The sequence below is a fragment of the Guillardia theta genome (genome assembly GCF_000315625.1).
Source record: "Guillardia theta CCMP2712 unplaced genomic scaffold GUITHscaffold_5, whole genome shotgun sequence".
Taxonomy (NCBI): Eukaryota; class Cryptophyceae; order Pyrenomonadales; family Geminigeraceae; genus Guillardia; species Guillardia theta.
Genome location: NW_005434669.1, coordinates 323,558 through 351,292, shown reverse-complemented (window position 1 = coordinate 351,292; position 27,735 = coordinate 323,558). Strand labels below are relative to the sequence as shown.

At 51.9% G+C, this 27,735-nt stretch overlaps 6 protein-coding genes across 6 annotated transcripts; 4 read left to right on the top strand and 2 right to left on the bottom strand.

The window, feature by feature from the left end:
* Positions 1–9: 9 nt before the first annotated feature.
* On the top strand, positions 10–1,879 carry GUITHDRAFT_132725 (hypothetical protein; the record flags this gene model as incomplete). The annotated part of the gene is made up of 11 exons (XM_005840544.1): positions 10–124; positions 173–241; positions 345–541; positions 593–691; positions 743–874; positions 925–1,071; positions 1,122–1,238; positions 1,289–1,416; positions 1,472–1,607; positions 1,663–1,734; positions 1,835–1,879. 11 exons carry the CDS (start codon positions 10–12, stop codon positions 1,877–1,879), a joined length of 1,257 nt encoding a protein of 418 aa, XP_005840601.1.
* A 662-nt stretch (positions 1,880–2,541) lies between these two features.
* On the top strand, positions 2,542–4,713 carry GUITHDRAFT_150237 (hypothetical protein). The gene is made up of 9 exons (XM_005840543.1): positions 2,542–2,605; positions 3,754–3,817; positions 3,876–3,956; positions 4,006–4,077; positions 4,122–4,181; positions 4,230–4,290; positions 4,349–4,380; positions 4,432–4,632; positions 4,657–4,713. The coding sequence occupies exons 1-8, from the start codon at positions 2,556–2,558 to the stop codon at positions 4,477–4,479; spliced, it is 468 nt and encodes a 155-aa protein (XP_005840600.1). The 5' UTR covers positions 2,542–2,555; the 3' UTR covers positions 4,480–4,632; positions 4,657–4,713.
* Positions 4,714–6,454: 1,741 nt separating this feature from the next.
* Positions 6,455–12,681, top strand: GUITHDRAFT_100603 (hypothetical protein; the record flags this gene model as incomplete). The annotated part of the gene is made up of 23 exons (XM_005840542.1): positions 6,455–6,703; positions 6,754–7,111; positions 7,276–7,332; positions 7,380–7,426; positions 7,473–7,554; positions 7,607–7,803; positions 8,011–8,070; positions 8,117–8,168; positions 8,220–8,278; positions 8,588–8,758; positions 9,056–9,121; positions 9,172–9,222; positions 9,285–9,486; positions 9,539–9,578; positions 10,010–10,067; positions 10,127–10,171; positions 10,218–10,295; positions 10,351–10,392; positions 10,507–10,938; positions 11,025–11,087; positions 11,360–11,422; positions 11,622–11,726; positions 12,082–12,681. The coding sequence occupies 23 exons, from the start codon at positions 6,455–6,457 to the stop codon at positions 12,679–12,681; spliced, it is 3,177 nt and encodes a 1,058-aa protein (XP_005840599.1).
* A 435-nt stretch (positions 12,682–13,116) lies between these two features.
* GUITHDRAFT_64004 (hypothetical protein) lies at positions 13,117–15,211 on the bottom strand (the record flags this gene model as incomplete). The annotated part of the gene is made up of 15 exons (XM_005840541.1): positions 13,117–13,169; positions 13,217–13,289; positions 13,359–13,439; positions 13,587–13,649; positions 13,702–13,746; positions 13,794–13,844; positions 13,917–14,001; positions 14,064–14,149; positions 14,229–14,276; positions 14,327–14,410; positions 14,464–14,544; positions 14,595–14,646; positions 14,726–14,759; positions 14,807–14,912; positions 14,984–15,211. The coding sequence occupies 15 exons, from the start codon at positions 15,209–15,211 to the stop codon at positions 13,117–13,119; spliced, it is 1,170 nt and encodes a 389-aa protein (XP_005840598.1).
* A 2,131-nt stretch (positions 15,212–17,342) lies between these two features.
* Positions 17,343–21,383, top strand: GUITHDRAFT_84236 (hypothetical protein; the record flags this gene model as incomplete). The annotated part of the gene is made up of 8 exons (XM_005840540.1): positions 17,343–17,771; positions 17,819–17,998; positions 18,043–18,155; positions 18,212–18,302; positions 18,357–18,417; positions 18,467–18,632; positions 18,791–19,667; positions 19,716–21,383. The coding sequence occupies 8 exons, from the start codon at positions 17,343–17,345 to the stop codon at positions 21,330–21,332; spliced, it is 3,534 nt and encodes a 1,177-aa protein (XP_005840597.1). The 3' UTR covers positions 21,333–21,383.
* Positions 21,384–21,412: 29 nt separating this feature from the next.
* On the bottom strand, positions 21,413–23,860 carry GUITHDRAFT_132720 (hypothetical protein; the record flags this gene model as incomplete). Its single annotated transcript, XM_005840539.1, has 15 exons — positions 21,413–21,463; positions 21,603–21,697; positions 21,810–21,860; positions 21,910–21,991; positions 22,039–22,249; positions 22,299–22,340; positions 22,480–22,505; positions 22,553–22,634; positions 22,667–22,719; positions 22,836–22,896; positions 23,059–23,114; positions 23,159–23,396; positions 23,441–23,534; positions 23,594–23,786; positions 23,828–23,860. 15 exons carry the CDS (start codon positions 23,858–23,860, stop codon positions 21,413–21,415), a joined length of 1,368 nt encoding a protein of 455 aa, XP_005840596.1.
* Between the last annotated feature and the right edge of the window lie 3,875 nt (positions 23,861–27,735).

Here is a 27,735-nt window from a genome sequence, read left to right as displayed (position 1 = left end):
GAGCATGACATGCCATGCATAGATGGACTTGAACACCTCCTATGGAAGTGCGAGATCGGCCGAAATCCTGCAGAGATCTGGAAGCCCGATGGATGGAGGTTCACCCCCGACTATGCCACACCAGGTTGCACCCTCCCTCTGATTGTCAGCTCCGTCTCACTGTGTTTCACAGTGGGAAAGGAACACGAGGAGTCTGGTAGACTCCGCAAGGAAAGCCCAGTCCTTGTCTACACAGCAGCGAGTGAGCTCGCTACCCCTGCTGCCGTTGGGCATCTGACCCGTTTCCAGGTCATGTCCTTCGGAACCCAGAGGACCACGGATGAAATCATGCTCAACGACAACAGGCACGGCTCACATGGAATCAGAAGTCATGTTGACGGATTTACCTGACAGGCTCTCTTCATCTGCACTTGAAAAGAACATTAAGGAGGCTGAGGCGCTGAAGGCTCGCGCTGAACGTCAGCTGGAAGCCATACTGAAGGAGACCGTCATGCTTGAAGAAGAGACTTCACGCACTGAAGCTATCCATGAGAAGATGAAGGTTGATTTACTCCTCCAATTGGCTTTCGTCGATTTTCTGAATCTCCCGCAGGATCCTCTTCAGGTTGCCGAAGAGAATATTATCATCAGGAGCAAGAGACCTACACGCGAGCAAACTCGTGATGCCGTAGAGAGATCTTTGAACGAGCAGGTTCGGAATTTCTCAAAAAGTTGTCCTGGAATGCTGAGAGGTGTATCACAGATCGCTGGAGCCAAGCACTCGATTCGCATGCTCGGAGGAGTTCTTGATGCATGCGACAAAGAGCTGGCCAGGTTGAAAGTTTGCCGTGAGAAGCTTGAGGAAGACATCGACCAGAAGCGCATTGCTCTCGAGGTAACGCTCTGACCATGTGATTGCTCGGCTGATGTGCACTCGTCCTGCAGGTTGACAACGAAGCTCTTCGCATGGAGTCAGGTTGGGCTGCGAACATCCAGTCCAAGAGGTCGCCATCGGCTTCTCTTCCACACATGTGGCGTCAGAGGACGGAGAACCTGTGTGAAGAGTGTGAGCGTACCAGGGCCACGTGCGAGGTCAGACCACCTCGCGCTAGGGCTGATGCAGCACTGAGCAAAGTACGCAGAGGCTGAGAGCAAAGAGCAAAGCCATCCAAGAAGAGGCTCTCAACGTGGAGCGAGAGACTAGGGAGGCTGTTCTGCGAAACTTCGCGCGCAAGATGGAGGAGACTGATCGCCTCAAGGTCGGTGCCTCCTCCCCGAATCGTTTCGGCTCTGATGAGGATGAGGACAGTCAGAGCTCGAGGCATCGATTGCCAACGTCTCGAACGAGATCATCACCATGGAAGACGCTAGGGCCTCGGTGGAGCAAAGCATGAACGATAAGCACGGGCCTTTGGCGCTTGCTAAGTCAAGGCTCAGGTGAGTGACTGTGAACGGGGTGAGCGATGCTGCAGCTGACGCGTTGGTCATGCAGCTTCCGAACCAGCAAGCCCGGCAACGAGATCGTGAGAGACGCTGCCGAGAGATCGCTCGAGAAGGAGATCGGCGATCTCGAACACTCCATCCGAAGGCTGCAGTTGGAGATGGCGCGCCAGACTGCTGACATCCACGTACTTGCTCTCTGCACTTGATAGCTGAGCGAGTCCTCACTTGAGAATGTTTCAGCGTCTGGAGCAGACAAGAGCTCGTCTCGAATCAGACTTGAAGGATAAGATGGACGCTCTCGCGCTGGAGCAGGTGTGTTCCCCCCATCCCCCCCTTCCGTACCATCTCCCCTCATTCCCTCCTCTATCCTCCCTGTTGTCCATTCTGTTTGCACGTCTGAAGGCCTCTGCAGGAATGCGAAGCTTTGCAGATGGACCTGAGCGCTCGGATGAAGTAGATGATCATGCATGTTATTGTATGGTCTTGTATCGCTTCAAGCCTGCTGCGTCTTGAAACAAGTTTTGCTGTGAATTCTACTGCTGAGATCGGGAGAACAAAGCTGCACCTCGTTATTTTTCAAGGCACACAGCGACGAGATGGGAAATACGTCGGTCGTGCCTTTGCACCGTCATGCAGCAGATGCTGCGGAGTTTTCATTTTCAAGCCAAGTACATCAAAACAACAAGCATGGCTTTTCCTCCCTGAACAGTTGCCGTCTCGGTCTTCATCCTAGCTGCAGCCTGTTCGTGTTGACCTCTTAGCAATCTTTCTATACTCTTGCCTTGCTCCCGAACACTTCGTGTCTCTGCTCACTCCACCTCCCCGTACGCCCCTCTTGTCCTCACGATCTTTTTGTCTCTTGCTCTCCCTTCCTTGTTCTGCGTCTGCTTCTGCGTCTTCTTCTTCTTCTTCGTCTACTGCTGCTGCTGCTGCTGCTGCTGCTGCTGCTCCCTTCTGGTTATCGATCTGTTCCCATGTTCTCCATTGAAATGAACACCACCGGTACTTCCCGTAAAGGGGTACTTTTTACCATGAGAATATAGTGTTTGGTGGGTAGGGTCTTGTTTTGGAATGGGTGGGGGTATTTATCACGAAGCAAAGACGGTCGGTATGAGGGTCAGCCGGGGTGACCAATGAGCGGCATGCGCAAGCTGTCGAGCTTCTCGGCGACAGAGATCGCCAGGTGAGCGAAGAAGATGGCGGAGTAAGAGTAGGAGAGTGAGACAATGGTGAAGTATGATGATGGTGGTGGAGATGGTGGTGGAGATGATGATGGAGATGATGATGGAGATGAGGATGGAGATGAGGATGGAGATGGAGATGATGATGATGATGGAGATGATGATGATGATGGAGATGGAGATGGAGATGATGATGATGATGGTAGTGGAGAAGGTGATGATGATGGAGACGGAGAAAGGTGGTGGTAGTGGAGAAGGTGAAGATGATCCTCACGGAGCAACACGAGAACATGAAATGCAGGCAGAGGAGGTTATGGAGATGAAAGTATAGTAGGAGCAGGATGATCAGGAGAAGCAGCAGCAGCAGAAGCAAGAAAACATGTACATGATGATGAAGGAGGAGGAGGAATAGGAGAGAATGATGATTGCATCGTCGAAGGAGGATTAATGGGGGACGCAATTGAAAACCGAAGATGAATTTTGCAGCATTGAAAGAGCAGATGATAATTGTGCAGTAGTTGGTGAATGCTGGTGTTGTTGTTGTGGATGATGAAGACGATGAGAATGACTTCGAAGTCGGAGATGGAAGTGGATTTTGACAAAGACTTGAATGTAGTATAGGATAATGGAAATCAAGCAAAACTGCGGGGATGAGGAAAGGCGAGGAACTCAGATTGAGGTTGTGAAGTAGGGAAGGAGTGGGTCAAGGGGACTGTAACAGAAAGTATGACACTTGAAGGATTGGAGGTTGATACCGAAGAGGATCGGCAAGAATTGCCGATCCAGATAATCTCCATGCTAGTTTAGGGAGGATTCGCAGCAAATCTGTTCTGATCGAGGTGGAGACTATTCTAAAAAACAGGAAAGAGGAAGGAAGCAAGCCCTAGAATGTGATAGGATGTTAGAAATTACCTTAGGATCTGAGACGGCGAGATCGGACCATCATGGTCAGAGGAGGAAGCTGTAGCAGGCAGGTAGCAGGAAGGGACGATCAGGACTCTCTTCATGTCAAACGCATTATTTGCTCAGGTTTAGCATAGGAAAGAGTGCTTCTGTTGCATTGATGTGTGAATCTTGATATTGTTTTGATCCTGTTGCGTGAACACGAAATGCGCGAGGATCCATTCCTGATGTCTCGTCTGCCAACCAGCAACGAGTTCCGCGACGCGCTGAACGCCACCGTGGACATGCTCTGCAGAGCTATCCAACAGCAGGTTGACAGTTCCATCCACCTCTGCACTGACTGCTGCTGACTTGTGCGCTGGCGTGCAGAGCGTGCAAATCAAGGAGTTGAAGAGCAGGATAGAGGAGCTGGAGAAGAAGGAGACTAAGAATGCAGGAGCCCGGCAACAGGTGCGGGTGATGCCTGCCCGTTGGTGAGCTGATCAGCTCTCCTTGTCAGGAATGGCAGTCTTTCCAATGGCTGTTCGATACTGTCTCATCTGACGACGAGGACACGGATAGCGCCATGAAGGTGACTTTGCGCTGACGGACGCAGCCCTCTGATCCTCGTGCTAGGGGAAGAAGAGAAAGCGCAAGAGTGGGGGCAAGGGAGCGTCCTTCAGCGATGATGGGGAGGTGAGGATCTGAACCTCTGTTGGAACGTGAGCATGATCGCTCCTGCAGGAGGACGCGGCTGAGGGGGAGGATACCGATGATGCTGACGACGGCAACCCCCAGTCAGCAGGTGACCTTGACTAACGAGCTCCTCCGTTGGATGACGTTGTGGTTTGGATCCGCAACAGGGAAGATGAAGAAGCTCAAGAAGGACCCAGCGGTCGCTCATCCCTGTTGTGTGCTAACAAGTCGGAACTGATTTCATCCGCAGCCCAAGATCACTTCACCAACAGGTGCTGCCAAGGTACCAGGACAGTGAGAGCCATGTCCCAATCCGAGGACAACATCCTGGTCTCTTTCCCAAAGATGAGGAGAGGAGACTTTTCATGCGCAGTTGGCATGCGGAAGGGAATCGTAATGCTTTCGCCATTCTGAAATGACTGCGAGGAATGGGTGCGGGGATGGGAGGGGGAACGCTGGATGTCGGAGAGTTTCGCAAGAATGATGGTATGAGGAGACTTTGAAGATGATCAGGCTCTGGGATGCACCTCAAAGGTGGCATGCAACTGCTCGATGGACATCATCTTGCATTCAGGCTATCCCTGACTTACGAGTTTTTCGATGCTGTTATCGTTTTTTACTTTGCGGAAGTAAAACTCAACTAACTAAGTCTTGACCACTTCATACCCATAAAACCAGGCAGTATAAATGATCGAAAATCGTACAGTTCCATTTCTGAGATCCCAACCAAGACTTGTTCACTTACTTTGACTTCTTCACCTTAACAACTTTTCCATCAAGGCCGGTTGACGTTATGAGATGATTGCGCTCATGTTCAGTCGACAATGATCGCATCACACTCATTGTTTGCACCCATTTCACATCATATCCTTCTTCACCCTGTACTCCTCCTCCTCCTCCTCCTCCTCCTCCTCCTCTTTCCTGCCTTCCCCCTCCTGGTCCGGGTTTAACATATATATATTTATATATTTAATATGTAGTTTTACCTCAATCGCCAGGTTTTATGAGGTCACGGGTGGGGTCTGCGTCAGGGGTAATGGTACTGAAAACAAGGGGTAGTCAAAGGGAATGCCGTCCAGATTCGTAACGGCCTTTTCAAAACATTTTTGGGGGATATATAGATATTTGAACTTTCAAAAAAGTTATTTAAATATCGGAAAACTTTATTTTTCGATTATATAAATTATAAGATTCAAATCATCATGGAAAGCACATCGTTCCAACCCAAATCATGACTAAAACTATTTTAAAAATTCTGCCAGAGGAGGGGGAAGTGGGGATTGAGGGGCAAGTGTAGCCAGAGGTGTAGGGGCCAGGGCTGGGTCGATTCTATTAGGAGCTCAATTGATACTTCTCTTACCATGGAGGGATCAAATTGAGAATGGGAGAAGGGAAGGAGGGACGATCGACGAGCGAAACGAATGTCTCATGGGGGATGCGGAATTAGCAGACAAGAAACGATGGGGAATGGGATGGAAGAGGGAGAGGAGAGAGGAGAGGAGCGATGCAGAGTAGAGTGGAGTGGAGGGATGGACGGTCGGGAGTGGAAAGAACGTGAGGGAGGAACAGGGGATGGAAGAAAGCAAGAAATAGGGTGGAGAGAGGACGGGCGGGAAAGGGGAAGCTTGAGACGAGGGAGTGAAGTAACCAGGGAAAGGAATCAGACAAAGGAGATGCGGAAGTAAGGAGAGCATCATGGGGTCTGACGTTGAGCTGTCGACTGATAGACTTGAAGAAGCAAGGAGTTGGGGGAGACCAAGTTTATGTGATAGACATAGCTGCGAGAGGTTTCTGCGTTCCTGTCCGAGCTCGTTCTTCCTATAGCCTATCCTTGCTTACATCCTCCTTACCATTATCTCCTCCTCCTCCTCCTCCTTTTCCTTGCTCTGTGTCATTTCTCCTCTGCGCTGTAGTTGCTAAGCCCACTGCCCCCACCCGCCTCGAGCTCCTTCTCACCGCACATCAAATCACCCCAGAGACGCCTCATGGCTGAGCATGGGGAGTGATCCTATGCTCGTGTGACCAGCGGGCAGAACCAGCCCGCTCGTCCTGACGCAAGCACATGACACTAGTGATGCAGGTCTGCCCAGCGGTTTTCACCCCCTCCTGACTCTCAAGCCTCCTGTACTCGAGGGAGTTTGGTTTCAGTTGCAGCAAGACAGTTTGATTTCAGTTGCAGCAAGACAGTTCCCTGCGGCCCGCAGGATTCCATGCCATTGCCGCGCAGAAAAGCAAAGTCGCCTTACAAACCATCGGAGAAACTGCGGGAGAGCATGGAGACACAGGCGATCATTCAGAGCAAGGGCAAGTCAAAGGGAGCTCCTTCGAGGGGAGGGAAGAAGGAAGCTGTTCCCAAGAGCCCCAAGGGAGGAGGCTCGTCGTCGAAGAAAGACCTGACGCCTCCTAAGAAGCAGGCCCCGAAGAGGGCAGGGAAGAGTAAGGGGTCCCCTGGCAGCAAGGATGATGGGAAGAACAAGAAGTCTTCGAGCTCTTCCAAGAAGAGAAAGGCGCCGGAGGATGAGGTGGCGACACCATGCGCTCGCTCGATCGTTCTGAATGTCATGTGTTACAGGAAGAAGAGGAAGAAGAGGACGAGGACGAGGAGGATGGGGAAGAGGAGGGAGAGGAGAGCGAGGAAGAGGGAGAAGGGGAGGAGGAAGAGGAGGAGGAGGAGGAGGAGGAGGAGGAGGGGGAAGAGGAAGAGGAAGAGGAAGAGGAGGAGAAAAAAGTATCAAACAACACCAAGAAGAAGGAATCAAAATCCGGCAAGCCCGGGAAAGAGATAAGTCCTAACTCGCGAGGCTCAAAACCGCCAGCGAAGCAGAGCAAGAAGAAGGAAGGAGCGGAGAAAGCAGAAAAAAACAAGAAAGCCTCCAACGATGCGGCGGAGAGTTCGAAATCCAAAAAGAAAACTCAAACGGAGGAGAAAGGTGAAACATTTGATGTTTATAGTTCGCCACTTTTGTCTCTTTCCTTGTGCCACCTCCATTCGCACTGATTTGCCGAATCTTTTGTTGAGCTTGTTGGTTCTAAACGAGCGTTCCTTTTACATCTCGATGTGTCTCCCTGACATGGCTCATGACCCATAATGCAGGCGATAAAGAAAAAGCGTCGAAACCTTCCAACAAGAAGAGGAGAACTAAGGCAACAGGTGATGCCTTGGCAGGATTCGATTCTGCCGAAATGATTGAGAGTCAGATGACAATGAAGATCAAGAGTCGGGAAAGAAATCCAGCAGCAACCATGTCACTTGTGCTTTCGGCACGATGAAGATGTTTGATCATGATGCAGGCGGCTGATCTGCAGCAGCAAGTAGCGCTGCCTCAAGCTCCAGCTACTGCTGGAGGAAACCCTGTGGTGGGAGTGAACTCAGGTGAGAGGGAGGAGCGTCTGTGCAGCGAAAGGAATGTTGACGATGCTGCCAGGAAACAATCAAGATGCAAGAGACCCGAGGATGACAGCGCTGCTGGAGATGCAACTGCAGAAGAGCAAGAATGTGATAGACAGACATAATCGTCGACTGGTGGTGGTGGTGGTGGAGATGATGATGATAGAGATGGAGATGGAGATGATGATGGTGGAGATGATAATGATAATGATGATGATGATGATGGAGATGATGGTGACGATGACAATTGAGGTGGCAGTTGATACGACGATGGATGATGCAGGGTTGATGTGTAAATGTTGGATGTTTGCTTGCTAGGTGTAGTTGTTGATGATGTAGATGCCTCTAATGTAGAGGATGATGAACATGTTAGTGATGGACATGACGATGAGGCACGACATCGGTGGTTAATGAGTTTTCTGAGCAAATTTTCTCTTTCAGCAAGTGGATGCAAAGAACGCAGCAGCCCCGCAGCCACAGAATGCAGCTTCTGACGGGAAAGTAAGGACCTGACCCCAATCTTTGCATCAATCACTGAAGTGGGCAGCAGGAGAAGCAGGAGAAGGCCAAGAAACAGAGCAAGGGTGCTTCTGCCAAGGGTGAGGAGGGCGTTCTTGCTCCTTTGCCAGCCTCATCGTCGTTCACTGTAGGTGGAAGCAAGTCGGATGAATCGAAAGAAGGAAAGAGCAAAAAGTCAAAGTCAAAGAAGGTGACAGAAACCTGACCCTTTGCTCTTCTCTCTCTCTCTCTCTCTCTCTCTCTCTCTCTCTCTCTCTCTCTCTCTCTCTCTCTCTCTCTCTCTCTCTCTCTCGTTTTCTCTCCTTCCCCGGACCTTGCCCTTCATTCTTCTCCCATCCTCCTTCGTTCGGCTTGAACTCCCCTCCCCTCCCCTCCCTACCCCTCCCCTCTGCCCTCTCTTCCTCAAACTTGTTTCTTTATCCCCTGTCTCCTCCGCTCGCCTCTCCTCTCCGTCCTCTCCTCCCCTCCGTCCCTCTCGCGTTCTCACGCCAGCTGTCAGGCGAAGGAGGAAGAGCCCGCGACATCGCAGCCACCAGCAGCTCTGCCGCCTCAAACTCCTCAAACGTCGCTGCCGCCTCAGCCGACTTTCTCCACGCCGATGCAGCAGCTGTCCACTCCCATGCCCACCATGCAGACCAACTTGCAGCCATCCATGCAGACCCAGCAGCAGGTCTCGTCCCACCCCTGCAGCTCCTCCCTGCTGCTCGCTTGCGGGATCCTTTCCTTATCTCATCGTTCCATCACTATCCCTGTTTCTCCCTTTCATTTCCTTGGCCCTGTCGATCCCTCTGATCGTTTGCTCATGTGTCCCCACCTTCTCTCCCTCCTCTTCCTGTTCTGTCCCTTGCTCTACATCTTGCTCTCCCTTCTCCTCCTCCCTCTGTCTGTCTGTCTCTCTATCTCTGTCTGTCTGTCTGTCTGTCTGTCTGTCTGTCTGTCTGTCTGTCTGTCTAAAGTTGCCTTCCAGACGGTCGCGAGCATCAACCAGCAGGCGGAACTGGCCATTCAGAATCTGCAGCAGCAGTTCTTCCAGGTTTAAAGTTGCGCCAACTTGTCTCTCCTGCTGACATCCTTGATGTACAGGAGCAGCGCAAGCTGGACCACTCCTTGCAAACTTTGCAGTGCTCGTCACAGGTGTACAGTGAAGCTTCACGAGACCTCGTGGGCCACCTTGACATGGTTGCTTGCTATTGCAGGATTACCAGAATCATTCCCAGCAGCTCCATCAGCAGTACTGCATGCAGATGATTGTGATGTTTGTTTTGCTTGAAAAGGCTAGTCTGACCTTCCCCCTCCCCTCCAACTCCTCCCCTGTAGATGCTGCAGCAGCAGATTCAACAGCAGACCTCAATGGCGACGCAGCTTCCGGGCAACCAGATGTCGAACAACTCTCTCTCGGTATTGTCGGAGATGGTCTGCCGCTTCCACGCGTCTGACTCCTCCATCGCAGATGTCAAGTGCATTGCAAGGAGCTTCACAGGTGCTGTCACGTAGAGAGTCGAGCTACCTGCCTGCCTGCCTCTCCTCCCTCCCCCTTCCCACCTCCCTCACTTCCTCCGTACTGTTCTCTTCTTCATTGATCTGTCTGGCTGATTGTTCGATTCCCTTCAGAGTGAACGACAGGCGATGATGTTGCAGTACGCGCAGCAGGTAACACGAGATGAGCCCTAGTTGTCTTGTCTTGTTCATGTCCCGTTGCTCCTGCATCCTGCCTTGCTCCCTGCTCCCTGCTCCCCCGCTCTCTGCCCCCTTGCTATTTGCTATCCTGCTCTTGCTCGTGGTTTCCCATGGCTGCTGCTACTTGCTTCCACTTATCCATCAATGAAGAAGCCCTCGTTCTCTTATCAATGTTCTCATCCATTCCTCTCAGATGCAGCAGAAGCACATGCAGGAGCAGATGCAACTTCAACATGCATGCCAGGTCAGTGCCGATGTTGCAGCTGATGGACATGACGCTGGCCATGATTGAGATGATGATGGTATTGGTGGAGGAATAACTCGCAAGGTGGATGTCATGTCAGCTGAAGCAGTCATGCAGCAACAGGGCTACACACCGCAGCAGCAACAGCATTACATGCAGCAGGTAGCATCCTCCCTCCTCCCCCCCCCTTGTGCTAACATGGCAACAGCTCCAGAGCCAGCAAGCCCAAGAGACTCAGATGTTGCAGCAGCAGATGCAGGCGATGCAGCAGCAGCAGAACCAGATGGTATGCCTGATGCCGACCCCCCTCCTCCTGCTCCCTCTCACTTTCTCCACTCCAGTCTTATCCACAGCAATCATCGTTCGCCAACAACCAGCTTCCGGTACCCATCGCCTGCTCCATGCCTTTCCCCCTGCCTGCCTGCCTGCCTGCCTGCCTGCCTGCCTGCCTGCCTCCCTACCTTCAAGTCTCCTCTTCCTGACTCGTATTCTTGCAGATGTCAAGCCTCGCCATGCAGCAGCCTGTGTCCACCTCCTTCACAGCTGCCCCGCAGCCCAGCGTGCAGCCTCAGCTGATGTCACCTGCTCCCACCGCTCAACCCCAGCAGCAGCTCCAGCAGTCCCCCCAGCTGCAGTCGTACCCTCCGATCATGAACTCCCTCCAGCAGCCCCAGCAGAACCAGGTCGTCTCTTCCCCGTTCCAGCCCCAGCAGAACCAGCCCAACCCCTCCCAGCAGAACCAGCCCACCCCCTCCCAGCAGAGCTTCCAGCAGCAGCTCTTCTCTGCTGGGCCTCAGCTCGGGTCTCAGCCGCTGGGCTCCAACCTCCAGCTGCCCTCCAGCCAGACGATGAGTGGCCAGCAGAGCTTCCAGCAGCAGCCGACCTCCATAGCCCAGTCGGGGACACTACAGTCGGCCCCTCAGCAACAGGTGAGGAGGAGGGGGAGGCTGGGAAGGCTGGGGAGGCTGGGGAGGAGGAGGAGGAAGAGGATCAGTGTGGATGATTTTTGTCTCAGGCTCAGGATGCGATGTCACAGCTGGATCAAGCTCACTTCGAGCAGCAGCAAATTCTTCTGGAGGTATTGTTCTGCTTCCATCACTTGCTCGATCGCCTCTCCTCCCCTCTCCCCTCCTTTCTCCTTTTCTCTCTCCTCCCGTCTCTCTCCTCTTCTCTCTCCTCTTCTCTCTCCTCTTCTCTCTCCTCTCCTCTCTCCTCTGCTCTTTCCTTGTCTTCTTCCCCCCTTTCGAATCTGTCTCCTCATCTTGTTCTTCTCTTCCTCCACTGTCTTGCTGATTCCTCTCTTCTACTTCCTCCTTCCAGCAACAAAGTTTGGAACTCCAGCGTCTCCAGGACTTTGTCCAGCAGCAGCCGCAGCAGAACCAACAATTGGCGATGCAACAATACCAACACCAGGTCAGTCTTTTCTGTGCACCCCCCCTTCCACCTTCCCCCTCCCCTTCTCCCCTTTGTCCTCCTCCTCCTCGTGATCCTCGTCGTCGTTCTCACTCTCATCCCTGTCCCCACTCCTTTCTCCTTGTTGCTCTTGACCGCTCCTCTTGTTCACTATCTTGCTCTCCCTCGTCCACTTCCTCTCCCTGACGAGGCTGTCCAGCGGGTCATGCTCGTGCATCAGCATGAGCAGCAGAAGCAGCAGCTGCTGGCACAGCAGCGGCAACAGACGCAACAGCTGCAGTATCACCTGTCGCAGATGCAACAGGTACTCATCTCCTCTCCTCTCCTCTCCTCTCCTCTCCTCTCCTCTCCTCTCCTCTCCTCTCCTCTCCTCTCCCTTCTCGTCTTCTCCCCTCTCAATCTCCCATCTTCGTCTGAAGATTGATTTCTTGGTATCCAGAACTCAAATCAGCAGCAACAGTTTCCTCAGCAGCAATCCATGGTCCTCCTCCCCCCTTCCTTTCTGTGCTGAACTTCCCTATGCATCCGTAACCCCCCCCCTCCCCATCCCTCCAATTATACCTCGCTACCTCTCTTCCTTTCGAAACAACTCGCTCCTCCACCACCTCAACCACCACCACCACCTCCTCCTCCTCCTCCTCTTCACTGACTGCTCAAAGGCGCAGATGCTCCAAGACAGCAAACCCGCCGGAGCTTCGTCCTCTCAGCCTGCGCCTGCAGAGAAAGACGCCTCCTCCAAGGGCAAGGAGAAGAAACCCCGCAAGTCCAGGGCGAAGAAGGAGGGGGATGCGGCAGCCAACGGGGAGGCTGGTGGGACGCCGGCCAAGGCCAAGAAACCGCGAGCAAAGAAGGCTGACAAGGGAGAGGGCAAGGAGTCCGAGGCTGCTCAGCAAGACAAGTCTACTCCCTCTGTGCTAGTTCCTCCTCCTCCTGCCTCCGCGCCGGAAGCAGATCCTGCTGCCGCTACCGCTGCTGCGCTGCCATCGAAGACGAGCGAGTCTCTAGCCCCCCAGTCGGGGGCTGCTGCTGCTACTCAACTTGCTGTCGCGCCCTCGGATGCTTCCAAAGCCCCTCCAGCAGATGTCACTGCCGGCCCCGGAGCTGCCGGACAGGATGCAACAGGAGGCGAGAAGTCCCAGACGATCACAAGTCAGGTACTGGAGGATGAGATGTGCGAGCAAGGGAGGGGAGGTGACGGAGGGAAGGGAGGGAGGGAGGGCGGGGGAGACAGCGGAGAGGAGGCAATCTTAGTGGATTGATTGCATGCGCAGACATGAGGAACGGAGTCTGCTGGACAGCGGTGAAATGAACTCAACTCAATTCAACTGAATGAATGAAGACATGAATAACTTTTCCATCAATCTTAGAGCTGCGGCGGGAGGAAATTCTTTCAACCCGAAGGAAAAGTGAATTTTTTTTTTGTAAATTCTCTCTTTAATTTTGGAGGACTGCTGGTGTGGAAATCTTGTAGTTTGTGAATCGTGTTGAGAATTTAGATGGGCTGGTCTTTAGGTTCCATGCTGCCTTCACCGCCTACTTCACTTGCAAGACTCGATGGCATGCTTCATGCTCTCCGCGATGTACTTGACGTTTCCTAATCCATGTATCAGTAGAAACTTTAACAAAACAGCGAGTAAATGGTAGAGGTCGTTTCCATGACAGTGAGGCAGCAAAGTTGGACAACTGTGCAATGCTCAGGACAGACCTGGGTTGACTCCTGCCATGGAGAACCGCCCGTTCTTGGTACCTGCGAGGTTGAGAATGAGAGGTGGAAGAACAGAGATCGTTATGTACAGTAGATGTGATGCTCTTGTGTCAGAACAGCGCACTGCTGCGCACTGAGCCCCGTGTAGGCGAACATTCCAATCTAAGTGGAGAGATAAGCATGATGTTTGAGTATCAACCAATCCACTCGTTATGTCCAGCTGCTGCCCACCTGTTTGACGATGTGGTTCCAGCTCGAGAACTTCTCGTTGGGGAACGGACATTGGCATGCCGTCAACTCTCGGACAAGAGCCTATTGATAGTCAGTAGCCCGCAACCATGTAGGGGAGATGTTAGGAGAGAGGACGGGAGCGAGTGGAAGAGCACTAGGTGGGATGGAAGCAAGGATGCAAGGGAGGGAAGAGGAAAGAAGGAAGAGGGAGGGAGCGAGGATCATTACAGATCGCATCTCAGTGATTCTCTGCGACATCTGCTTGAGCTCAACTTTCCATAGGTCCTTGAGCTGTTGACTGTGTCACTCTAGTAGATCTAGTTGCAACCTCCTCCCATTTCACCTTGTTATCCGAGAGAACGGTCGAGACAAGCCTTGCGCCATGGAGCTGCAACCGCCATCAGTCATGCAGGCAGGGTTTGCTATAGAGATGACCTGCGGACTGGAATACATCGGTCGAATCACTCCTTTGAGTTGTGACTGGACCTGTTGAACCAGGTCATGCCTCAAAGGAAGAGTCAAACCACACCATGTTCGCTGCTCAAGGTGTGGTAGTACCTTGACGGCCGTTTCAGCGTCGTTGCAAAGAACGTTGAGGGCACCGATTCTCTCTCCGTACAGTCCGAAGTTCTTAGAGTATGATCTGCCCAAGAACTCACCCGAGCGACGTGGATGAGGGAGGTCGCAGAAAACGTCAGCACTCACTGGGTCACGAAGAGTTCCATCTTCATCTCATGAGCAAAGTACTTCACGGCCCACGCGTCGCTCTCGAGATCTCCAGTAGCATAGCCCTAGAGACAAGACAAGAAGCATTCAGCAAAAATCACTCGAAATCGGGCGTCAGACGTTCACGTGTGCAACCAGACGTACCTGATAAGCTGTGTCGAAGATGATGATATGTTCCTTCTCCTGGCAAACCTTATTGTTCAAGTGTCAGGCGATGGAAAGGCAGATGGAGTCATCGGCACCTTGGCAATTTCCTTCCACTGATCATGCGAAAGATCGACACCCGTCGGGTTGTGGGCAATGGTGTGGAAGATGAAGATCGAGCCCTTGAGCGACATGTCAACACGCAGACACCAACATCATGCGCGCAAGTTGAAACCTTGGGTGCAGCTTGCACGTCCGACTTCATCCCATCAAAGTCAAGACTCATGTCTGGGCTCAGATACTTGTACGTCTTTGTCTGAAACCCCTCGGGTCAAACCTCTGTGACTGAAGTCGAGGGCAACTCACCTGTAGACCCGCTTTCTTGAAGATGGTGTGATGGTTTCCCCACGAAGGGTCACTGCAACATGCCGTCACACATCATCATCGGCTCCATCTATGCGCCATGCCTGATGTATGCGGTCGCTGTAGGATAGTACAGAGCGATGAACTCAGCAGCCAGTCGCAATGCGCCTGTCATTCATCCATCAGGCGACCAGCGACCCGCTCGCAGGGAGTACCTGTCCCCGAGAGACTCTGTACCACCGCCACCCTCTGTTCCTTGATCGCAGGCGATTCATCGCCAAAGATGATCTTGGAGGTCTGAGACAGGAAACTCTCGAGCCCCTACAGTAGAAACAGGGTTGCAAGAGAAATCCGATGTCAGCAGGCAAGCAAGGATCAGATCTCCAATGCACCTGAATGGGCAAGTACTCCTTGTTCATGCTCTCATCATTCGCAATCTTCCTCTCAGCCTCCCTCACACACTTTAGCACAAGAGGCTTCCCATTGTCGTCTCTGTACGCCCCGATCCCCAAGTTCACTTTCTTCGGGGATGGATCCTTGTTGTATTCCACAGCCACCCCGAGGATAGGGTCAGGAGGAGCCATCTCTACCTTGGACCACATGGACCCTGCATGCACCATCTGCATGCCGAGCACGAGCAGGAGGCAAGCGCGCGCCATGGCCGCCATGACTGTAGCGCTTGCGGACATCCCTGACTGGTCGTAGTAGGGGATTCCAGTTACAAAAAGTAAATTATAAAAATTGGTACTGGCGGAGCTCGTACTTTTCATATCTGTACTTAAAGAAATCTCAATAGTACTGTTTGTTGGCGCCTCAGTACTGATACGTATCCCTATCTGTGAACATGTTTAAAATTCATATAGTTATTCTTATATAATTAATACCCATGATATAAATAATACTCATGATTGTATGAACTTATATAATTTAAAAATGATTATTTTATTTCATGTGATTTAAATCACTACTATTTTCCCATCGATTATGTACCAATTACTTAAAACCTTTTTAAATACTACCAGGTCTGCAGAAGGGGGTTGTAGCCGTGGGTGATTTTTTTATCCTCTCACAACAGGGGTGGCCAGAGTCTTGCGAATATCTGGGGGTAGGGATGATGTGTTGTTTCATATTTCCAGGAGGGTTGTATCATACATGGTGTACTTGAGATGGACTACTGAACTCTGCGAAATTCTCTCATAAGATTTTGAAAATAAGACCAGATGGTTTTGTTTTACCTCCGTCTTACTTTGTTTGTTCCCTCCCGCTCTGAGCTTTTCCGGATCCAGGAATCCCTATGTGGTAATTTATCCTCTTGCACCCCAACAATGCGACCCTTGGTGCTGACTATACCTTCTACCCACCCCTGCCTCCAGAAAAAATGACCCACACCCCACCCCACACATCGTCCTGCTCAATTCCTACCCCCTGGTAGATCCACCTCCGTCTGATGGACCCCACGTCATTGCAGACGCGTTGCCATAATATTTCGATTTATTGAACATTTTCCTTGAAATATTCAAATTGAATAAAGGAAATAATTGTGATTGAGTAAATATGCCCTTCAATAAATCATAGTTTACCCCACCCTACCCCATCTGATAGTTCAATTTCCTTTACAGCCAGCCAGTCGCACTAAATCGTGGTCGACTTGATAATACTTGTTGACCCCCACCCCCCTGGAACTTGTCCTAAAAAGGGGGTAATTGATATAGGGTCTACATCACTTTATTATCGTATACTGCTCTAATATCAGAAGCTATAGTCTTGGATCTCTCCCTGAGACACCCACAACCCCACAACCCCTTTGAACTGGATACAGAGGTGTACCCTTCCTTGATTCACCCTATTCATCCCTCTATTTGTACCGGTGCTCGCAGCTGCGCCCTGAAATTCAGATACACCCCACCCACTCAAGATGAATAACCCCTACCCCGTTTGCTCTTCAATCTCAGATACGATAGGTAATAATGGCACCACCCCATTGTTTCCCAGGGAGAGCCTTGAGTACCCCACCTCTAACTTATCCGTGATACGACCCTACCCAGACTCGAATCCCAGACTCGAATCCCACCCCACCCCGAGCCTGTCGATCTCTACATCCCCAAAACCACTGTCCGCCTCCGCCTTGTCGCTTCCGCCGCAATGCAGGGATCCTTCCGTTGTTCCCCGGCAGCAGCAGCAGCGCTCGTGGCGTTGATGGGCATGGCCCTCGATGCTGCTGCATCCACTACTCCCTCCCGTCTCTCTCAACCACATGTGCTTCGTATGCGTGGAGGAGACATCACCGAAGGTGTTGCCGCCTACGGCCATCCTGCTGCTCCGCAGAAGCGCAAGGGCGCGTTCAACATTGCGGTGAGCCATCCTCTCACCTTTCTGCATGGTGGAATGTTCATGTATCGTCTCTGATCTCGCCTGAGAGGAGGAGAGAGAGGAGGGGAGAGAGAAAGGTGGTGCCAGAAAAGTATGGGAGGGAGGGAGGAAGATTTAGTAGAGGTGTGAGTACATTCGTTTCCCTGATTATTCCTCTCGTTCAACAGAGAGTAATGTCGCAAGGCTTCATCGATGCGAACTCTGATGCGCCAACCAAGAAGACTGATGCTCAGCGTGCCGATCCAGAGTCCATGAAGAGCAAGAAGATGCATTCAATCGGAGTGTCTAACGACATGAAGTCTGGTCAAGATGATGTGAGTCTCCAATCACAAAGTCTTCCCTTCTGACTCCGACTCGTAGGACTTGTCCAAGGATCCGTTGATGACCGCTTACGTGAACTTGAAGCTTGCCGCCTGTGGCTCTGCTCCCGTTGAATCGTCCTCTAAGGAAGAAGGGTTCCTGAGGCTTGTAGAACCCATTTTGAAAGCGTATCAAGAGCAGCAGCACGTACTCATCAACCAAGGGAGGTCCTTGTGCCCAGCCGATCAGCGTATTCAAGACTGGCTGGATGACTTCCTGTCTGACGTAGGTGGCTCGCCAAGACTGCCTGTCAGACAGCTTAAACTGGATCGCCATGGCTTGACTCGTATTCTCTCATTGCCAAAGGGGGAGGATATCTACCAGAACGAGTACATCACTTCATACAGACTTGCACAAGGAGTTGTTCACAATCCCAAGAGCGACAAGCGAACGACCAAAGGTGTTTTCCATGTTGTCGAGGGTGGACTCCCTATTTCGGGTGACAAAAAGGTGAGCCGTTACAAAGTGAGACTTCAGGACGCTGATGGCAACCGTAGGCCGTACCAAAGAAAACTTTCAAGGCCATTCTAGAAAGTGCTTTGAGGCCTCCTGAGGAACTCATGGTGGTCCCGTATACAGCCAATCAACCAAACAAGACGAAGATCTTTGCCTCATTGCTACTCCGTCCTCTTGCCTGCCCCGAGGTACAAGGCTTCATTGAAGAGAAATCTCACGAGGTAAATGGTTGCTTTCTGTAAATTCTTGTTTGAGAGTGAGCTAGGTGCGCTTCATTGTTCCAGCAAGTATGGTTGCCAACCTCGATTTCGTGGAGTCAATTTTCGGCAATGGAGACAACCCTGATCTTGCTGAGAACGACGCGGCATTGGATCCTGAGTATGTCCCATCTTTGGTTCCTGGGTCTATCTTGTAGAATTCTGATTCCAATTTAGGCACTGGACTGGCACAACAGGTTTGGTTGTGCTCGTGCCACATCTCACAAAGTTGAAAGCCAAAGATGTTCATCTCCCGCATAAATCACAGGTTGGCTTCGAAGATTCAAATTCTTTTTTCTTAATTTTGTGGTACCTCGTACAGGCTACACCGCGACAAATTCAGGATGGTATGTTCTGGGAGAAAGAGGATGATCTCTACAATGGTATGAAAACTTACTTTTCATGTATGTTTCGTGAGCTTTGATCCCATAGGAGGAAATGCTTTCAAGTTGACTGCTCGTGATGCACGAGGAGTTGTCGTTACGCTGATTGCCGACAACTACTTCGGTTACTGCAAGAAAGAAGTCAAGACACAGTTAGGATACGCTGCGAATTTGTACGGCCAGTTGGAAGAAGAACACTCTGGTCAGGAATCTTTGTTCATTCGATGCTTGACTGACCAGATCATTTAGGAGGATGCATTGCATTCCCTTCATTCGATCTCGGAGAAGAATTTGCGGCTGGTAGCCTTGGCAAGGTTTAATCCGTCGAAAACAAATCAGATTGAAACGCTTACAATTCGCAGGTTGCGGACAGGGGCAATGCAGCGTACCTCGGCGAGACGCACAAGTATTTGATTGAAACTGCAACCAAGAGGACCTTCCAAGACGTAACCAAGCTGTTGAAGGATGCTGTCGAAGTTCAGCCCGAAGGATATGCCATCGACAAGGATTACCCCGATATCTACTACATTCCAGAGAATGCTATTTTCAGCATGATCAAGCAAAGCATCACATGGACTTCCAATGGAAAGGAGCAGACTATCAATTTGAAGCCAAGGACCACCTACGTTCTTCCGAGCGGATACAAAGTTGAGATGGTGAAGAAGGGATCTCAAAACGTTGTGAAGGGAAAGAGAGGTGGAAAATCAGGACCCTACGAAAAATGGCACCTAAGGGGAACAACTGCTGAAGGAGCAAACCTTCACAAACCTGCAACAGTTTCTGGCGGAGGAAAGTCAGAGATCAGCAAGAGATTGGAAGACATGATTAAATATGGTCCTGTATTCACAAATCATGTGTCTGAGGACTTCGATGCTCTCCAATCGATTTTCAGCAAGGACTACTCTGCTATCATGAAGCCTGGCAATGAAAAATTGCACCCTTTTGATCACATTGGTGTTGCTCCAAGTGCCATCAAGACCCTTCTGGACCCTCGTGTGTCTCTTGGAACCATCATCAAACTCTTGTCATATTCTCCTCACTACACCGCAGAGCATTTGGAGTTCATCAACGGAATTCCATCGTATCTCAGAGAGCTTCTTCAAGTTGTGAAACAGAACTACAAAGCCGAATGGGGTTCCAATTGGCGAGTACATTTCAATGCAGATGCTGTCAATGGCGAGCTTGGCCACGAGGTCAAGTACAAAGGCGATCCACTACTTTCTGCAGTCATCCGTGTTGGCTTCCGTTCTGTTCATGATAAGGAACTTCCTTTGAAGCACGTTGAGGATGATAGCGAGAATGTTGCCTGGAAGACGTTTACTTTGAGGCAGGACTTCTTTCCATGTGAAAAGCTGCAGACAGAAGACGACATCACCGCATCTGTTGTCGTTCCTTCCTCATCTCTAAAGGGCATGAACTTCAGGCTGAAGAAGCCCTCCTACAAGTTTTCACAGAACTGCGAATTCCGCTTGTTTCAGAGGCCAGATGAAGCCATTCACAGAGGTTATGATAAAATCACGGAGCTAGATATGTCCAAGCCTGGAAACTTCATTTCCAACTTTGAGCCGCTTGACAAGGCAGCTGTACAGAAGATTGTCGATGAAACCATTGGATTCGAGAAATTCACAGAGCCCATGCAGGATAGACTTCTGTCCTTCCTCGATTCCTCTTCCTCGTATGTTGTATCTTCTGCCCATCCTCGTATTGTGGATGGAAAACCAACCAAGAATCCCAGATATTTGCAAGATTCTATGGAGATCACGGATCAGCGCGCATTCCACCTCTGCAGCGTGGCCACCAGGTTGGCCAGAGGAATTCCGATGGGAGAGGCGGTCCATACTCCTGTGAACTCTGTCCTCTGCGGACGTCGAAATAATCCCCCTGAGGGCTCAATTCCAGCGCTCGCCGTTCACAATCCCATCCACTACTATGAGTTGCCAGAGTTGTTCATGGAGCTCGCTTCGTCCATGACTGGAAAGTCGCCTTCCACCACAGGAGCTGGATCTGAGGGAGCTTTGACCAAGGGCCCCTTCAACATGCTCAACCAGATTCATGACCTCAATGCTGCATTATTGGCATATGCTTTGACTGAAACTCACGTTTTCATTTCCTCTGCTGGAGTGATTGGTCCCCAGAAGCAGGTTGACCATGACATCTCGCTCTTGGTTCCAGAGGTTTGGAGTCGCATGAGGGAAGAGGAGCGTGACGCTAATTGGCTCATCAAGAATGGGTATCTTGAGAAGATCCCTGACATGAACCTCAATGGTGAGAAGGTTCCGTCCTCGGTCTTGGGTTATCGTATCACCAAGTCGTTTGTCCAGCAGTTCTTTGGCCGTGTGTTTGCTGATCCAGCCTCTGTCTTCAGTGAGGACATGTTGAAGCCAGAATTGCAGGATGAGAAAATCTATGCGGATGGTATCAGAACCATCACTGTCACGAACAAGCGCGTTGCTGAGATGTACTTGGCTGACGGTGGTGTCGACATGGCAGTGCCCCCTCTCAAGGCGCTTTTGCACATCATGGCTAAGGGCGAGTACGAAGGAATGACCCTGGAGAGCCCTGAGTTCAGAAAGCTCTTCACCAGAGAGTCCATCTTGTCCTCGCCTTGGTACCAGGAGAGGATCAAGTGCTTCCAGCAACGTGAAGCCGAGAGACTGCAGAGGGGCATCCAGTATCTCGAGAACTTCGTGGCTGGACCATCCAACAGCAAGGAGGACGACTGGAAGGGCAAGCAGATCTGCGATGAGCTGAAGCTCAACGAGAGGATCGAGCACGTCAAGGCCCAGCTCGCGTATGTACAGTCGGCCGAGTATCTCAAGAAGCTCGAAGGAACCATCGGAGTGGACCCAGCGCTCTTTGACACTGCTCGGGGATCCAACTTCGACCGTAAGCTTCCTATTGCTGGCTCGCACTAGGCACATGGCAGACTTTAATCTTTCATCGCTAGTAAAGAATGGTTCAAGATGCTTGTGACATCTACAGCTTATTGTTTGCCTCACAACAGTTGCGTCAAAGCCTGCGAAAGAGAAACAACTTTCCCGATAATCTTGAAAGAAATATCAGCGCGCCTTCAACATCCTCCCTCTGTGCTCTCCCTTCCTCCTACATCCTCCTCATCCCCTTCCTCCTTCCCTCTCCTTTCTACCCCCACCTTCCTTCCATTCCCCTCGTCGCCTCTCTTTCACCTCGTCGTGCTCCGCTGGCTCTATTAGCTTTCCAAACTTCTGCGCGAACTTGTCGGGATGCCACCTGCCGCACCTCAGTGCTCCATCGTCGCTTCCTGCCGACCAACCGCAGAAGCGCTTCCCTCGACGCCTTCTTCCTCACCGAGGCATCTGGATCAGCAGCCGGGTAAGCAAGCAGGACAAGCAGCTTTTTAGCGAGCAGCTCACCGCCCTCCTGATGAGGAGGGAGCATGAGGGCTTCTAGTGCGATATCTCCTCCTTGAGCATTAGGTCAGGACAAGGATAGGCTGAGGGTTGCGAGGGACACCGGGAGGGACGTGGGGGAAGGGAACGTCTTTCAGCAGGATCCTCCTGGAGGTCTGCTGGCAGGTCTTCGCCAGCTGGAGGAACTGCAGGGCAGCAGGTGAGGTTGGACTGGCTCTCAATTGAAGCTTACCTTCTCCCAGTCTTCAGCATGCTGCGACATTCGCTTCATCCGCTCCATCGTTGTGTCCTGGCTCAGGGAATGCGCAGCCTTCGCCTGCTCTCGCTCCCAGGCCATCCGGTCGCGGTAGTTGGACGAGGAGTAGGGAGTGCTTGAGCTCGAGGGCGGAGGCTTGTGCGCCTTCTGTTGGCCCTGATCGCTGGCAGAGAAGAAGGAAGAATATCTGACGAAGAAGCGAGTGAGGGGAGCGAACAGGATGTGAAATTCCTCACTTGGCGTGTCGAGCATGCATTTCCTTGCCAAGCTGCTCCCACCTGGCAGGCAGGGGAGTCAGGCAGGACCGTAAGAGATCGGGCAGAAGGGTGAGGAGGAGCATAGTTGGATGGAAGGAGCAGGTCAAGGAAGCTTTGGAGAGCAGAGAAGATGGAAAGATTGAGAAACATGCAAAGTGACCAGTCTCCATCCGATGAAGCCTCGTCCTGCCCTGACAGTCAGCTCAAATCGCCACTTTGATATCAATTTTGACCTCCAGCCATTCCCACTCGTCACATCTGAACGTGTCCTGACCCACTCCTCCTTCCCAGCCCTCAAGATGCTCGAAGTGCAGTCTTCCAGACCTCATCAGCGCGCAGGCAACCACCTCTTCCAACCTACTCGTCCTGCAGCTTCTGCTGCCATGCCCTCTCCGCTTCCCTGAACATCACAACGGTCACCTATAGCCGACATCTCTTGAAGCCTTGCATCACATGTCTTTTAGGTTCTTCTGCGGCACTCGGTCATCATCAAGACGATGTCAGTTCGTCTTCCACCTGCTCAATCTCTCCCAGATCATCTCGTCGACACCTCAGGGCCTCAGCCTTCTCCTGTTTCCTGCAAGATGAGTTTTAGGATCGACTGAACCTCCTGCTCACCAAACTCACTTCCTCCCCTCCCTCCCTCCCTCCCTCCCTCCCTCCCTCCCTCCCCCTTCGTTTGTTCCTCCTCCTCCTCCTCCTCCTCCTCCTCCTCTCCTTCCTCTCGCTCCTCCTCTACCTCCTCAGATGCTCGTCCAGCGATGAGAGGCCATCTGACATGCCCCAGTCCTCAGGCTGTCTCATCGTCAACTCCCCTCGCTTGTACCCCGATTCCTCACCGTCTTCCCGTCATGGTTCCGGCAGACCTTCGCTCCTCGCTCGGTCAGGAGCCTGACGAGATCCCAGTGCCTCCCCCGCACAGCAAGATGCAGCGCTGTGTTCCCCTGCGCGTCCTGCCCGTTCACGTCGCAGCACCGCCGGAGGAGGAGGAGAGATATCTGGAAGTGACCGTGCTCACAGGAGAGCTGCAAAGGAGTCTGCCCTGTCTTCTCATCCAGGGAGGACAAGAGCTCTTTCCTGCTGGCGGTCTCAGGCAACTCCTGCCTCTCATCCTCGCTCACCGCTTGCTCAGCATCTTTTCGACTCGTAGCAGGTACCCTCCACCGACAGCATCCAAGAACTTGCGAGCTCGCTTCTGCTGTTTCCTGGAGGAAGCTGTGCGAAAGTTTTGATCGCATTCAGTTGGCGATCGGACACACTTGAAGGCAAGTCACCTCCACTTGCTTCCTCCTCGCTTCTCCTCCTCCTCTTGTCCTTGCCTCGCGATGAATCGTCTGAAGGCACCTCCCGCTTGCACTTGCGCTTCTTTGACTTGTTCTCATTGTCTTTCTTCTTCTTCTCCTTCTTCCTGTCCTTCTTCCCGTCTCTGCCTCCATCTTCATCCTCCATCGCCGTGTCTCTCAGCGGCTGTCAGGGCGCTAGCAGGCTCTCTGACTTCACGCCCTCACCTGCACGCTCCCAACTTCGTGAGCTTCCAACATGGCGATCTCTACCTTCACCCATCCTCACCACACACACACACACACACACACACACACACACACACACACACACACACACACACACACACACACACACACACACACACACACACACACACACAGGGGCCTCGTTAGTCCATCTCCATCTCCTCCTCCTCCTCCTCCTCCTCCTCCTCCTACCACACTGATATCTACACCTAGGCCTGCCCTTGCATGATGCGCTTGGGCCAACAGTTGGGCCAAAAAGAATCTAGTATGAATGAGGGCGATGAATCAAGTTCAGACCTTGCGAGCCAGTTGAAAGTTTCACTTAAATTTTGAAACTTTATGATAAACATATTTCAATATTTGATTTTCTCCCCCAAGGGAAAATTCGAATCACAGTGGGTTAGCACGCCATGGCAGCCAGAGAAACGAGCATAGGAAGTGAGGAGAGAGGAGAGAGGAGAGAGGAGAGAGGAGAGAGGAGAGAGGAGAGAGGAGAGAGGAGAGAGGAGAGAGGAGAGAGGAGAGAGGGAGGGCAGGGCAGGGCAGGGCAGGGCAGGGCAGGGCAGGGCAGGGCAGAGCCAGAGCAGAGCAGAGCAGAGCAGAGCAGGTGATAGCGGAGGAGAAGAGAGGATAAGAGAGCAGAGCAGAGCCAGAGCAGAGACGATGGAGGAAAGTCATGTTTGGAGGATCAGTATGAAATGCGCATTTCATACTGATCGCACAACCTGATAGGAAAAGAAGTGAAATGAACCAGCCTCTGACGAATTCCATGCTACAGAACTTACTTCGCCATCGTGTGAGCTCTATTGGCGATGAACGCAAATGCCAACGCCGCGTTCTTCAATAATCTCCGAGGAACAAGGTTCTGTCATGACATGTATTGCCCGTCGCATTATTGACGATCCCGTTGTCAGTTCTCGAATGTCCATCCGTCCAAAACAAAGCTCCGACGATAAAGAGAATCAAGTTCCAGAAGATGTAAAAACTCTCATCTTGTACCGAATTCCTCACGCTCACCGCGTTTTGAAGGCATTGAAGTCATCGAGAATGCGTCGCCCTCGCACAGCAGCTGCCATCTTGAAGAGCAAGTCGAATGGTGTGTTGTCGCAGAAGCACTTCTGGATGATGAGATAAGAGAGGGTGCATGATGATTACGACGACGAGGATGATATGGTGGTGTCAATGATGATGATGGAGATGATGATCACGATGGAGATGATGATCACGATCATGATCATGAGTGGTTTACTTTCATTGCAGAGCTCAACCAAGAGCAGTTTGACAAGAAACTGGCAGAGATGTATGAGAAGGCAGTGAATGAGCAGAGGGACGATGAAAACATGCATCCCCTGGCAAGAGAGCTCAAGAGAAGCAGCTTAAACTTCTCCGAGATCCTCAACACCAAGATCTCTGCCAAGGGATCGACACTGCGGGATCAGAAGAAACATCTCGATGATCAGAAGTCCTTGATCGGCAAGCTCAGAGAAGGTTTGTTCCCTTGGCCCGTCAGCTCCGCGCATGTCTGAAATGGTGCGAACAGCCCTGCAAGAGCTGCTTACGCAGAGAGAGAGGATTGTCGACAAGGCTGTCGAGCTTCACGACCACTTGGAGGAGAACAGGGAGAGTGCCAAGAGCGCGAGCAGCAGCTTGCAAGACCAGATCAATTCCCTCTCCAACGTCTCTCTTGCATGTTCGTTGCCTGTTTCCCTTGCGCTTATTTGAGGATTCCAGGAGATCTCCGCTAACAAGGTTCAGATTGAGAAGCTTCAGGTGAGATGCCTCAGTAAGCGATCGCTGCTCTCTATGCAAACTTGCTCCTGTCCTGAGAGACAGGCTGCTGGGTTGGCTCCTACTTCTCTTCCTTCCTCATCATTGAGGTTGGGCTCGTTCGCCTGCTCATCATGTGGAGCAGAAGGAATATCGCGAGCTGGAAGAAAAGTATGCAATCAGCACATCTGACAATGAGCAGCTGAGAGAAGAGATCAAGGTGACAAGAAACCCCCACCCCACCCCCTTCCTCGTCCTCTTCGTCCTCCCTATTCTCCCTCCTCGTCCTCCTCCCCTCCTTTCTTCCTCCATTGGCGTGGCCTCCTAACTCTCGTTTCTCCTCGTCTCCATAACTCCAGAGGATTCAAGAGGAATTTTCCGTAGAGAAATCTTCATCGCAGCAGATGCAGACAGAGTTGAAGCAGCGTGTTCAGGTTCTTGCACCAACTTTTCTTAACCTCAGTCCCCACCAGCAAATCCCTCCTCCTCCTCCTCCTCTACCTCCTGTTTCCTCTTGTTCCTCCTCTGTTACCGCCTCCTCTACCCTTGACCTCTCCCTTGCAGGAGCTAGAGGATGTGAAGGAGCAGAACAAGCAGCTCAGCAAGTCGATGGAGCAGCAGCAGGTGAAGTTGCCTCCTCCTCTTGCCATCCTCACGGCATGTGGAAGAACTCGTTCGACAAGGACATCTCAGAGCTGCGAGCGCAACTAGGCCAGGTGAGGGAGGGGAGGTAGGAGACGAGAAGCAGATTGGTCCGAAGGGAAGGGAGGGAGGAGAGGAGGGCGGGAGGGAGGAATGGGTATGGAGGAATGGGAAGAGATGAGAAGATTTTTGTGATGTCTCATCTTTTGATGTGCAGGAGATGGTTTCGAACACGGAGAACAAGAGCAAAGTAAGGGGGCACGTGTAGGGGGGGAGGAGCCGAGCAGGAGGAGGGAGAGGAGAATGTCTGTATGAACCGTGATCCCTTAGTACATGGCGATCTCCGAGCAATATCAGGACCTCAAGACGAAGTTCGCAGGTGAGGAAGAAGAAAGTGGAAGGGAAGTTCTGACTCGAGCTGGGCAGTGATGGAGGAGATGTCAAAGACGAGCAAGACGCAGGTAGGCCACGACGTCGAGGAGGGGGAGAGGAAGGGGAGGAGGACGAGATGGTGATGAGGAATTACAGATTGAACGGCTGGAAGAAGAAGTTGCGAGCCGTCAAAGTCAGGTGAAGCAGAAGCAGGAGCAGGAGAGCAGGAGAGTTAAAGAAGTTGGCAGATCGACAAGCTCGAGCAGGAGCGAGAAGCTTCCTGCAAGAGAATCGAAGAGATGCAGGTCTTGCTTCCTGCCCCCCCTCTCCTCCTCCTCCTCCTTCTCCTCCTCCTCCTCCTCCTCATCATCATCATCATCATCATCATCATCATCATGCTTCCCCTCTTTCTGCTGATCTTCCGCACAGAATCGTCTGGACCTCAAGGAGCAGCAGCAGGCAGACACTATCAGGAGCATGCTTACCGGACAGGAGCTTCAGGTGACGGAGGGAGAGGAGGGGGAAGGGGAGGAAGAGGAGCATCAGGAGGGGGTGGGGGGGGTTAAGGCGAGGAGTATGAAAGAGGGGGAGGAAAGGAGAGGGAGCTGAAGTCTTGTCTGCAGACAGAGAGGATGAAGAAGTTAGAGAAAGACAAGGAGAACTTGACGGAAGAGATTAAGAGTGTAAGTTCCTCTCTTCTCCTCCTCCGTTCTCCGTGCTCCTCCCTTCTACCCCTCTTTCTGCGCCACCTCCCTGCTCCTTCCCCTTCTCCTCTCGCTTTCTGACACGAGCATGCAGCTCCGGGCTGAAGCAGAGGAATCTCTAGCGCAGCTGAACAAGGTGAAATGTTTCCTCCCATCCTTTCCATCCTTTGCTCCCAACACCTCGGTCTCTCCTCCTCTTCTCCCTCCTTCCTCCTCCTCTCCCACCTCCCTCTTCCTCCTCCTCTTCTCCCTCCCTCTTCCTCCTCCTCTCCCACCTCCCTCTTCCTCCTCCTCTTCTCCCTCCCTCTTCCTCCTCCTCTCCCACCTCCCTCTTCCCCGTCGCTCCTCCTCTCCTTCAGCATCTTATCATCTTTGTCGTCAGATCAAGCAAGAGAATCAGCA